Source organism: Gracilinanus agilis, chromosome 5 (assembly GCF_016433145.1).
Source record: "Gracilinanus agilis isolate LMUSP501 chromosome 5, AgileGrace, whole genome shotgun sequence".
Taxonomy (NCBI): domain Eukaryota; kingdom Metazoa; phylum Chordata; class Mammalia; order Didelphimorphia; family Didelphidae; genus Gracilinanus; species Gracilinanus agilis.
In genome coordinates, this window is record NC_058134.1 from 236258206 (window position 1) to 236271488 (window position 13283).

At 40.1% G+C, this 13283-nt stretch overlaps 1 protein-coding gene across 1 annotated transcript in view; it reads left to right on the top strand.

The window, feature by feature from the left end:
• Window positions 1–13283, top strand: part of FGD6 (FYVE, RhoGEF and PH domain containing 6) — a 186409-nt gene that overhangs the window by 72979 nt on the left and 100147 nt on the right. The window contains exon 3 of the mRNA XM_044679164.1: window positions 7248–7389. Coding sequence (XP_044535099.1) covers window positions 7248–7389 — 142 coding nt within the window. The remainder of the gene's footprint in view (window positions 1–7247; window positions 7390–13283) is intronic.

The window sequence follows — 13283 nt, forward strand, 5'->3', positions numbered from 1 at the left end:
CTTCTTGTAAGATTTTTTCTTTTGCTTGGAAACTCTTGAATTTTGCAATGATGTTTCTTGGTGTTTTCCTTTCTTGATCGAATGCCGCAGGTGTTCTATGAATCCTTTCAATGTCTATATTGCCCTCTTGTTGTAGGACTTCAGGGCAATTTTGCTGAATTATTTCTGTTAGTATAGAGTCCAGGTTTTTATTAATTTCTGGTTTTTCTGGAAGACCAATTATTCTCAAATTGTCTCTTCTAGACCGGTTTTCTTGGTCTGTCACTCTCTCATTGAGATATTTCATGTTTCCTTCTATTTTTTCAGTCTTTTGGCTTTGTTTTATTTGTTCTTGTTGTCTTGAGAGATCATTAGTTTCTACTTGCTCAATTCTAGCCTTTAGGGATTGATTTTCGGCCATAATCTTCTGGTAATCGGCCATAATCTTTTGGTTTTCGGCCATAATCTTCTTGTTTTCGGCCATAATCTTCTGGTATTCCTTTTCAATCTGGTCATTTCTTGTGTTCAATTTGCTTATCAGTTCATTTGGTTTCTGAGCCTCGCTTTCCAGTTGCAAGATTCTACCTTTTAAGCTGTTATTTTCTTGCCAGATCTCTTCCATTTTCCTCAAAATCTCAGATTTGAACTCTTCCATAGGTTGTGAGGAGTTTTCCTTATTTGGGGAGGGTCTGGATGGTTGTTTGTTCTCCTCCTCTGTTTGCTCGGTTGTCTGGATTTTCTCTGTGTAGAAGCTGTCGAGTGTTAAAGACTTCTTTTTTTTGTTATTATTCTTTCTCTTCTGAATTTCCTGTAACTGGTTAGCCATCATTAGCCCAGCAGCTTGTCAGGTTTATCCTCGCTCTCAGTGTCTGTCTGAGATCTATTGGCTCCTGAGGACTGAGTTCTAGTTTTTTCCAAGGTCAAGCCCCCTGGTGGATTCCCTTGCTTGAACCTCTGCAGGAGGTTTCTTTACAAGTCTCAGGGAGCTACTTCCACAGTCGTATACCCGTCTGCACTGGTTCCCCACTTAGGCTTTAGTTCCTGGTTGTGTTTGCCTCCACCCACGCTCAGCCGGCACCCACGCCTCTGCTCAGCCGGCGCTCCGCTCCCAGCGTCCTGCTCTGGCGCGCGCGCGCTCAGATTTCGCGTGCGTTCTTGACTTAATGGGGTCCTAAGTCTTGCTGCTCTCAGGAACAGGTCCCGGAGCTGCTGATGACTCGATGGGTGCCCCAAACTTGCTCTATTTCTTTTTAGCTGGGTTCAGAGCTATAGGTGAGTGTGGAGGGGGTGGGGGTGGGGCGGTTGCTCAGCTCGCGCTTGAGTGAGAGCCCTTTTTAGCTTGGAAATGTCTCGATTCCACGTACCTTCCACGCTGTGCCCTGTTGTGGGGTTCCTCCGTTTGTCTGGACTTGTTTTTATGTCCCCTTGAGGAGTTTTGTGTGTTTCGGTCAGGAGAGGTTTAGAGCTGCTTCTTACTCTGCCGCCATCTTAACCCGGAAGCCCCTTGAAAACCTGAGTACTCTAATCTTTTGAAGTAGGTACTGCTGTTTATCCCCATTTTACAGTTGAGGAAACTGAGGTTGTGACTCAAGTAGCACACTTGAAAGTATCTAAGGTCAAATTTGAACTCAGAACTTCTTGACACCAAGCTCAGTGCTATATCCATTGCATCAGCAGCTACTCCTAGCCTTACAGAGTCTGAGAGAATTTTTTTACAGCAATAACAGATTAAGTGACTTGTCCAAAATCATACAGCCAGTACATGTTAGAGTTAGAACTTGAACCCAGGTCTTCTTAACTCAAATACCAGTACTTAAATCACCCATTAAGCCATTCTGTCTGCCATTGTTTAGCATAGTTCCTGGTACACAGGAGCCTGGGTGACTTATTATTGCTTATTATCCTTAAACATTTATTGACTGGATTATCTTGATTACAATCTTATTCGTCAAAAAGAAAAAAAAAATGAGAGTAGCCAGATGGATAGAGCACCAGGCCTGGAATTTTGAGTCCTGGGTTCAAATCTGGCTTCAGACACTTCCTATCTCTGGGACTCTGGGCAAGTCATTTACCCCCAATTGCCTAGCCCTTGTCACCCTTCAGTTTTGGGATTAACATTTAGAAGTTAAAGGTTTTTTAAAAATCAGTTAATTAAAGTGTCATGAGTGGAAGGAGGCATCTCCTTTCGTTCATATCACATTCCTCATTCTCATATAATTTCGTTCCTTTTCCTCTTGTCCTGCCCTAAGCAAGGGGAGGCTTCATTGTATTTGCTGCTACTCTTAGGGATGATAATGTTGTCCTTTTAGACAATAATCCTCATGTTTCTTTGTATCCCCTTTTAAAATATTGAAACATTTTACACTTAGAACTTCAGATTTATACTTACGATGAGCCGAAGCAGATACAAATTTGCAAAAATCTCTTTAAAAAGAGACTGGAACTGACCTTAGATTCCTGTCGGTATTTCTCCCCTTGTAGTGCTCCTTTGTATCTCGAGATCAGGGGTTGAGCCCTCAGTTATCTTTACTGATGGAAATCAGGACATAAAGCTGCCCAGTTGGGTTGTGCCCCTGGCTGGGCTCCTTGAAAGGCAAGGCATCTGGCCAGAGGAGAGGGGCCAGCAAGCCTTGCTTGGCCCACCTGCTGGGGAGGGCACCTTGCCATGGGGAAGCTGCCCTGTCTCTTGTAGAAGCCTGGGATGGGGACCGCCAGACAGCTGAATGCTGAGCAGCTTCAGCCTGTAGCAGCAGGGCTTTGTGCAGTCTCTCCACCCCCCTTAATTGGAATCCTTGGTCCCACCTGGTGATGGGACAGCTGGGTGGCAGGCCTGGCTCTTAAAGACACATCAGGGTTCTGATGAGTAGATAATCCGGACCCGATTGTGAACGGCATCAGCCTTGTTACGGTTTCTGAACCTGGGTCCCTTTTGACAAGTCACTGATTGATACCTTCTCCAAATTTTATTTTATTTTCTTTAAAACCCTTTCCTTCTGTCTTACAGTCAAGACTAAGTGTCTCTTCCAAGGCAGAAGAGGAGTAAGGACGAGGCGCTTGGGGTTAAGTGACTTGCCCAGGTTTACACAGCTAGGAAGTACCCGAGGTCAGATTTGAATCCAAGACACCTCCAGCCTCCAAATCTATCTCTCTTTCCATGGAGTCACCTTTCTGCTCTCCCCTCCCCGCCATCTTATTTTTAAATGCATATAATAAAATCTAGATGATGACAAAGAAAATCTACTCTATTGAAATAAGATTATCAAAATATCAACAAAATATTAAATAAAACCTTTTGTAGATTCATATCCTGTGCCTTTTACTGAGTAATTGATATTACATGTCAAAATATTTTTTAAATTTTATTTTCCCAGAGATAGTTAATTGGTCCTTTGTACATTTTACAAAATCTTTGGGTCCTGTTTTGTTTGTTTTACTTTTTTTTAATTCAAAGATCTCTTATTTCCCCAATTACATGAAATAATTATTTTTCAACATCTGTTTTCCAAAATTATAAGATCCAAACCTCTATTTCCCTCCCCCAACTTGGAGATGGTAAACAATTTGATCGGGGCCATATATGCATTTTGAAAACCTAGAAATCTTTAACAAAAAATAGTGAGCTGTGCCCAGGGCCTTCTCATATCATCCAGGGAAATAGGATCATGGGAGTATAGCTTGAAAGCTGGAAGGCACTTTAAGGGCCATCTAATCTATTTTACAGATGATGAAACTAAGGTCAGGGCAATGGATGGTTTGCCCAAAATCATACTGATATGGGAGGCCTCAGTTGCAGAATTTGAACCCAGGTGTTCTCTGACTCTGGATATGGAACCCTTTCTATTTTGACCTTTCCATTTCCTAAAATTCAAAATAGACTTCGTAAGCACCTTGGGTTCTTGGGCTGGCTTTCCTTTACATCTGGCACTCAAGACTTGTTTGGCCCCACCCTTTCTTCCTTTCTGGCCTATTCTCTGGATATCCTTAGATGATGGAGATGGTAAAAAGGAAGCTGGTTGCCAAGGGAACTTTGTTCCTTAATCTTTTTGACCAAAGCCACAAATAGTTATTTTCCTCTTCAGGAACATTCCTGTGGAATTCCCCTCACTTAAACTGAATTACAACAATGCCATTTAAATTAAACCCAAATTTATTTTTTAAATTTATTCATTAAAAATAAAATTTTAGATTAGACATTTATTAAAAAGAAATCAAAATAGATGCTCCCATGTAAAAGAGAGGCTGTCTTCATTCCCCAGTTATCTGCAAGGCCTTCTGAGGCTATCCAACCCCAACCTCTTTCTTTCTTTCTTTCTTTTTCTTTTTTTTTTTTTTTACCCTTGTACTTCGGTGTATTGTCTCATAGGTGGAAGATTAGTAAGGGTGGGCAATGGGGGTCAAGTGACTTGCCCAGGGTCACACAGCTGGGAAGTGTCTGAGGCTAGATTTGAACCCAGGACCTCCTGTCTCTAGGCCTGACTCTCACTCCACTGAGCTACCCAGCTGCCCCCCAACCTCTTTCTTAACCCTTTCTTTTCTGTCCTCTGCTTTGTTTCTTCTGGTAACTTTATCGTTTTTGAGCCTATGGTGGATTGTTATGGTGATGAAGAAGTTAAATTTAATGTAGACTTGGGATTAGTAGCTAAGTTTGGACAGAAATCTGTTGTAGTTTAAAGATAGAAAGCCTGATAATATATCTGGTAGTTTAAAGTAAGCTTTAAGGAATGCTTTCCAATTCTCTCACCTTTCTTTGCTTGGCTAGAAGCTGGGACCAGTTCCAGAGATATTCTAGAACCAGAGCAATCTAGACTGCTTTGGTAAATAAAAGAGGACTAAAGACTGAACTATATAAAAAATCTGCTAGAAAGAGGACGTTCTAGGTTCAAAACTGGCCTCAGATTCCTCCTAGTTGTGTGACCCTGGTCAAGTCACTTTACCCCAATTACCTAGCCTTTACCACTCTCCCGCCTTCTAAGAGGAATAGATACTTAGTATTAATTCTAAGATGGAAGGAAAGTTAAAAACAAAAGAGAATTGGGTTCCAGAGACATTTCCCCATTGTGAACCCTTATTGAAGCAGTTCAGCCCTATTCTATTGTTTGCCCTAAAATCCCTTGTCCCCTTATCCTTTTACAAATGATTCCTTGCCGAGCACCAGCCTTGACTAACTCCCACCATTAACTGCTTTCTTGTCTATTTTTATACTGCTCAACAGAGATGGAGAAAATCATGTGACACCATACTGATGAAATCGGACTGTATGTGTTTGAATGTTGTTGTTGAGGTTGTACCTGGCTGGCTAAACTGCTCCAAAAGCCTGCCTACTACAACCAATGGCTCTACTTCCTTTCCTCCTGCTCTCTTTCTGCCTCTCTCTAGTCTGGTTTCCAGCCATACCATTCCACTGAAGGGGCTCTCTCCCGAGTTACCAAGATCCCTTAATTGCTAAATAAATGGCCTACATTAATTCTCATTTTCCCTGGCCTTGGTGCTACTCTTCTTTATACTGTTTCACTTGATGTTGTCATCAGTTCCTGTGGATTCAATGATCATTCTCAGATCTGTCTGTTGAGCCTTAAACTTTCTACTTGTCTATTGGACATCTCAAACTGGATATCCCATACACTTAAAAAAAAAAAAAAAAGACCAACTCATGCCTTCTGTCTTAGAATGTATAACAAGCATTGGTTCCAAGGCAGAAGAGTGGTAAGGGCTAGGAAATGGGGGTCAAGTGACTTGCCCAGGGTCACACAGCTAGGAAGTGTCTGAGACTGCATTTGAACCCAGGACCTCCCATCTCTAGGCCTGGCTCTTAATCCACTGAACTACCTAGCTACCCCAAAAAAAGCAAACTCCTTTACTTTCTTAAGTATCAGTTCCAAGGCAGAAAAGAGGGAAGGGCTAGGCAATTGGGGTTAAGTGACTTCCCCAGAATCACATAGCTAGGTTGTCTCTGAGACCAGATTTGAACCCAGGACCTCCTGCCTTCAGATCTGGCTCTCAATCCACTGAGCCACCTAGTTTGCCCTCATGTGTCATATGTATCATTTTTTTTTTTTACATCTTTTGTCTTCTCTTATTGCATGGGGGATATGTATTACATGAAAGCACTGGTATAATCTGTATCGAAGAAGCCAAGGGAAGGAGAAAGGGGGAGAATCTAAATAGAAAAATATCAGAAAACAATTGAAAAAATTATTTCTACATGTAATTAAAAAAAGTCAAAGCAACAAAGTACCGTTTAGATCAGGAACACAGAGGTAGGAAGTGCCTGACACCTTTTGAGACTGTACGTTTCAGAGAAGATGCTGACCTTTTATGCCATTGAAAATTCCCAGTCTAATTCTGAGGGATTTATGGAAAAGAACGCTCTCCACATTCAGAGGAAGAACTACAGGAGCGGAAACACAGAAGAAAAACAACTGCTTCATCACATGGGTTGATGTGGACATGATTGGGGACGTGGACTCCAAACGAGCACCCCAATGCAACTATCAATAATATGAAAATAGGTCTTGATCAATGACTAATGTTAAAACCAGGGGAAATGCGTGTCAGCTATAGGGAGGGGCTGAAGGGGAGGTGAAGGGGAAAGTAAAAACATGAATCATGTAACCATGGAAAATTTTTCTAAAAAATAAAATATTAAAAAAAAGAAGAAGAAATGGGTCTTTCCTTAATATGGTAAACATCTCTCCAATGCACATTATTTATCTACTATAATGGAGAAGTGCTAGAGGTCTTTCTAAAAAGATTGGGGGTAAAGCAAGGATATCCAGTATCACTATTATTCTTTGATATAATCCTAGAAAAGCAAGATATAGCAATAAAACCAGAGAAAGATATTGAAAAAATAAGAATTTAGCAGCAAAGAAAAAAATTATAACTTTTTATAGATAAGATGGTTTAACAATGATACATGTAAGACCCAGTGGAATTGCTGGTTGGCTCTGGGAAGGGGGAGGGAAAAAAAACATGAATTATGTAACCATGGAATAACATTCTAATTTAATTAATTTTTTAAAAAATGACATCCACCTCCAGAGAAAGAACTATTGGATTCAGAGGGATACAGATCAAGCAAATGATATTTTGTTTTATCTGAGTATTCTCTTACAACAATGACCAGTATGCATGTATGTTGCATAATAATACATGTATAACCTGGAAAAAAATAAAAGAATGTTCAAAATAAAAAAAAAGAAAAGAAAATTCCCAGTTGAATCCCTCTCTTACTTGCCATTCATGCTGTCCTCCATTCCTGTTTCTAGACTCTCCCAAGATGATCAGGGTGATCTAGACCTTACATTGGGTGACCTTCCCTCTGATGAGGAAGAAGCAGTCAACAGCTCTGACGAGGATGCCAGTTCTGATTCCAGCAAAGGGGAGCCTGATTCCCTAGAAGACAAGCAGGTATATTTTTTATTTTTAAATTAATAAATACTTGAATGTTGTCAAATTCCTCTCCTAAGCTATATCTAGGAAAGGTAGCTTTGTGTATAGAACCTTAGGCTTGAGAGTCAAGAGGACCAGAGCTCGAATTATGTCTCAGACTCTTAGTAGTTCTTGCTCACGAATGAGTCACTCTACTGAGGCTCACTTTCTTTATCCATAAAATGGAGGTCATGATAGCGCCAGTCTCCCAATTGCACTATATAGATGCTATATATTATTATTAACCATTGTGGTTTCCTTGGCATGGAAACCCAAAGATTTTCTTTTTCTATTTTTTCAGAATTAAAAAAATAATTTCCTTTCCTTCCCAGCTCCCCACCGCTTAGATTTTTTTCAAAGTCTGCCCTTTTAGGAAAGTCTTTTTCTTTTTTTTTTTTTTTAAACCATTTCATCCAATTTATTTTCAGTCTATAGAAATGACCCTTCTCCCTTGTGTTCCCCCTCCCCCCCCCCCCCCCCCGACATACAAACATAAAATAGACACTCAGCTCTGGTGAACGCTTCCTTTTCAGTTATAAGAAAGGGCCCAAGTCCTTGGCAGAATCTGGTTGAGTTTAAGTTGGTCAGCTTTGGTCTTTCAAAAGTAAAAAGTCAAGATATGAAAGTCCAGAGCTTGTAAGTCCACAGCAGAAAAGTTGAGTCCCAAAGGCAGGAGGGGGCAGCTCCTCACATCCACCCAAGGTATCACCTTCCCAGAAATGGCTCTGTGCGAAGGGGAATCCCAACAGGTTTTGAGTCTCAAAGAGCCATGGAGAAGGAGTTATCTTTTATCTTACTGGTCTCCCTACTACTTCACTATATTTAGGGATGTACCTAAGACAGTCACTGTCCCCGTAATTATTGATATATTTGTCTGATCCTCAGGAAAAGGGAAAGTACACAGTAAATTTTTGTCTAAAGACATCTAGCAGCGCAGTGACCAAACTCTGAGGCCAACTAGACTTTTAACTTCCTCTTTCCTCAAGCTTCTATTTTTTAACCTTAGACAGAAGAGCTCTTAGCTGTAACCTTGACTGCCTCCCTGAGAGAGGCTGTTAGAGTAGAAGAAAATGACTTTGTTTTAGGTATCTTAATTATTGTTGAGAGCAGCAGTTCTCAAAGTGTAATCTAGGGTCTCCTGGGGGCAGCAGTGTGCTGGCAAATGTTGAACAACTTTCTCTTTGAAAAAATGTAAGTGCCATATACTTTGAAATTTAATTTGCATCATTAACATTATTTTCTGTCACTTTGTAAGTGTAGATAATCAGTAAAACAGTAAAGGAAGCCTTGATTTGTAGCATTTGCCAATTTCTGAGGTGTAAATGGTCTCACTGAAAGTTTAACAATGAGCCAGTAAGTACCATGTGGCTCCAACACATCCCTCTCTGGATATCCCTTTAAAGGCTGTTTGTGTGTAAGGCCAAAACTTGATTGTTGGTCAGTCCTTTCAGTCCTGTCTGACCCTTACATGATCCCATTTGGGGTTTTCCTGGCAAAGATACTGGAATAATTTTCTATTTCCTTCTCCAGCTGATTTTACTGATGAAGAAACTGAGGCAGACATGGTTAAGTGACTTACTTAGGGTCTATGTTGTTGTTTAGTCATGTCGAACTCTTCATGATCCCTTTTGGGATTTTCTTGGCAAAGACTCTATAGTGGTTTGTTGTTTCCTTCTTCAGCTGATTTTCCTGATGAAGAAACTGAGGCAAACAGGTTTAAGTGACTTGTCCTGGGTCGATCACATGGCTACTAAGTGTCTGAAGCTGGATTTTAATTCAGGTTTTCCTAACTGTAAACCCAACTGCGCTGCCTTGCAGTTATAGTAATGCATGTTATTGTTGTTGTTTTAGTTAAAAAAAAAATCTGTGTTAGAATTGGGAGCAACCTCAGCACATCATGTGAGTTATCTTTAGCTTTAGGCCCTTGTCCCCAGTCTAATCCAATCTCCCTAAGGCAGAAGTCAGACTGACACCTCCTGCTCTGAGATCCTTTATAACTCCTCATTATACCCAGGACAAAACACAACCCTTTCATCTTGGCCCTTTAGGCTTCCTCAGTAATCTTGTTCAAGTCTTCCTTTCCAGCTTTATTTTGCCTTTCTTTTCCTCCATTCACTAGGCGATAAAGCCAAACTGGGCTGCCAGCTCTTTTCTGACCTCAATGTTCCATCTTTGCACCTCCTGTTTTTGTCCAGGCCCCCCTCAATGTCTGGAATGCCCACTTAAAATCTATGCCCTGCCTTTGTCAGGAAAGCTTTCCTTCATCTGTCAAATAGCTAGCACTTTCTCATTCTTACCTTGGGCTTCTAGTAGAAGGGAAGTTTTTCAAGGGCAAGAACTGTCTTCCCAGAACAAATTAATATATTTTAATAATTACTAATAATCACTTATAATTTAATAAATGTTGGTGAAATTCATTTGAATTCTGGGATGGATGGCAGTCACTTTTATTCTTTTAGAAAAATGTGTTAATATCTTTGTTTTCACACAGTATCCATTTCTGAGTCTTTATTCCCAGGCTTTGTGAGCCATCTCTTGTAACAAAGGATAAGTTCATATCTGTGAAATGACCTGACTAGGGTCACACAGTGTATGTGAACCCAGGTCTTCCTGACTCCCAAGACTGGCGTACTAGCCTCTATGCTGTATCCTCTTCATAGGCATGGGGGGGTCCTTCTTAATATTTCCAAAAACATTAAAGAGAGTCCCATTAAGTGGTTTCTTGAAATGAGCAAGTCTGGAGAAGTAAACATTTGGGTTAACATTCCTAGCTTTGTAATTCTTATCAGAGGATTAGAGCACTTGGGTTGGATTTTAGATCAAAAGTGCTATTCTTGGCTTTGTCCTCAATTTATGCTGTGATTTCACTTCAAAGGCATGGACTTTCCTTGTGGCTTCCTTTTGGCCTCTACAACTTGAAGGTGGAGTGGATATTCGCAATCTCCTTTGAATCGAGTGTAATTTATGCTTGGATTCCACTTTAATTTATGAGAATGTTGTCATTCCCAGTGCTGTGGGTTTCCTGGAGTTTTGTAAGAATTTTAGTCATTCTTATGTAATAATACTTTCCCTGAATTAAGAATTTGACTGAGAAATATACTTAACAGAATTTTTGTATGTGTGAATTCATTATATGGATTTTGGGTCCTCTTACCATTTTAAAAACAGAAGGATTTTGATTCTTCAGGCATCTTTAGAAGTTAGTGAGTCCCCCTTTGTGTTGGACAGAATTGAGTGTGCTATTCTCAGAATGAGCATTTAGCTTATAAAAGCTATTTTGTTGCTTTTTTGTTGGTTAAGGACTCTTGGACAGGCTTAGGAGGAAGACAAATGAAGGACAGAAGGGGCACATTGAGCTTCTAGGTGGCTTCCCTTGCCTCCAGTATCTTCTTATCAGGGCCATCTATTTTGTCTACCATATCTGGGAAGAACTAAGATATTCATCTCTGCCACTAGACTATGCTGCCTAAACTTCCTTCCCGTCATCTGGGCTCAAAACCTAAATGTTTTCTTCTTCAGTTCCTCAGTCTCCTGGCTGTCCCCCATGCCTAGAATACTCCCCTAGCTTATCTCTGCCTCCTGGCTTCTCTGGCTTTCTAAAAGTCTCAACTAAAAACATACCTTCTACAGGAAGCCTTTCTTAATCCTTCTTAATTCGAATACCTTTCCTTCCATTGATTATGTACTATTTATCTTCTGTGTGTGTATCATTCACAGTTGTTTGTGAACTCCTTGAGATCAGAGTTTAGTTTTCCTTTCTTTGCATCCCTAGGTCTTAGCACAGTCTCCAGCACATAGTAGGCACTTAATAATGTTTGTTGACTGAGTTCATCCTGACAATTTTTCACCCAACTGCTGCCTTGTTATCCTTTTGCTCCTTGCCTCCTTTCTACTTCTTGCTATAACTATGATCAATTCAGTACTACCCTTGCCTAGGGAAAGGATGTGTGTAAGTGGACTTCCCTATTATTCCTCTTAACATTTTTTTGACATCCCCTTCTTGGTTTTGACTATTATATGTGTGTGTGTGTGTGTGTGTGTGTGTGTATTATTTCTACCCGTTAGAATATAAGCTCTCTGAGGGCAAGCCTATCTTACATTTGCATTTATATCCCTATTGCTTAGTATAATACTTGACACAGAGGAATCCCTTAATAAATATTTTTTTCATTCACTCATTCTTTTTTTAAACCCTTACTTTCCATCTTAGAATCAATACTATGTATTGTTTTTAAGACAGAAAAGCAGTAAAGGCTAGGGATTGGAGGTTAAGTGACCTACCCAGGGTCACATAGCTGGGAAGTGTCTGAGGCTTTGAACCCCGGATCTCCCATCTTTTAGTTTCACTCTCAATCCCCTGAGCCATCTAGCTGCCCCCATCCCTCATGTGTTTTTATCTTCCATTGGACTGAATGCTAGCATCTATGCTGTACCAATAGATGGTAAATATTTATTGAATTGATGGATAATATGTTATCTAGTAATATGTTATCTAATTGCCATGTGATGGCAATATTAATTAAAAGCATATAAAAATCCAGGTTGATAATTGATGCAATTATAGTTTGATTAATTAATTAAAGCCAAGTGAAAAACATCTCCCTCAATAGTACGAGTCACTGATTTGGCCCCCAGTAAGTCTCTCTGGTCTCTATGGGTGCAGTTTTTAGCCACAGAGGTGTTAATAATCTAGTAATTAACATCCCCTAGTGGTCTTCATAAGCAGCCAGTGTTCTGACGAGTATTGACCCAATTCAGATTCATTCTGTATCAGGCCACGCTTTTCTCATATTGGAAGTAATTATGTTGCTTTTCTGTTGACTGTAGTCAGGAGAGGTCTAGAGGTGTTTGGTAGTCGCAAGTAGTTTATCTAAAACTCTACATCGATCTGTTGGCAAACATGCATTTTCATTGATTAAAGCTGTTCCATCTTTCCCCATTAGCAGTATATATTCCTCTAGGACTGCCTTTCTGGGCCTTTGCTTCTAGCAGCCTGGGGAGAGCACAAGTAGCAAGGGGATCGCTCCTGTCCAAAAGCATGAGTTGATTGACTGATGCCTGCTGAAAGTTATGCTCATGGCAAGGAGTTCATTGGGAGAAACAGCAGATGGCAAGTAAAAGTCCCTCGGGGACCTCGACATCTTGTTAATAGCAGCCTGTGCTATTAACTGTTGGCCAAACTGGTCAGCTTGCTATTATTTTCCATACATAATATGCCATCTCCTCCCTCCATGTCAGTCTCAGAGGATGAGGTGAATTCACCGTCTCTTTGCCAAGGGCAATGTTTCTAATTGTCAGTGAGAATTTATTAATCCACATCAATTAATTAGTTAATTGATCTGACTAATTCATCTAATTAAACAATCAATTATAATAAAGAATTATTTTTATTTGCTTAATTTTTAATTAGAATATAATTTAAATTAAAAAAATTTATCATGCGATTATATAGAGTGCATAGTTATTTTGATTTAATTAATTTATCATGTGATTAATTATTATTGTTTTCAGCTAGAATTTAGTAAGCTTCCACTTTGTGGGAGACACTGTGCTAAGCACTGCAGTTACAAAGAAAGGCGAAGGGCAAGACTCTCAATCCAATGGGGAAGACAATGGACAAACAATGTACAACACAAGCTATCTAGGATATAAACCTGGGATAGTCTCCAAGGGAAGGCACTAAAGTTAAGGAGAACTAGCACTTTTTGCAGAAGGTAGTACTTTTCCCGAGATTTGAAGGAAGCCTGGAGGTAGAGAGGAGGAGGAAAAGTGTTCCATATACGGGAGGCAGCTAGTGAAAGACTGCAGACACTTATTAGCTCTATAAACATGAGCAAGTTTCTTAACTCTGTCTGCCTCAGTTTCCTTCTGTA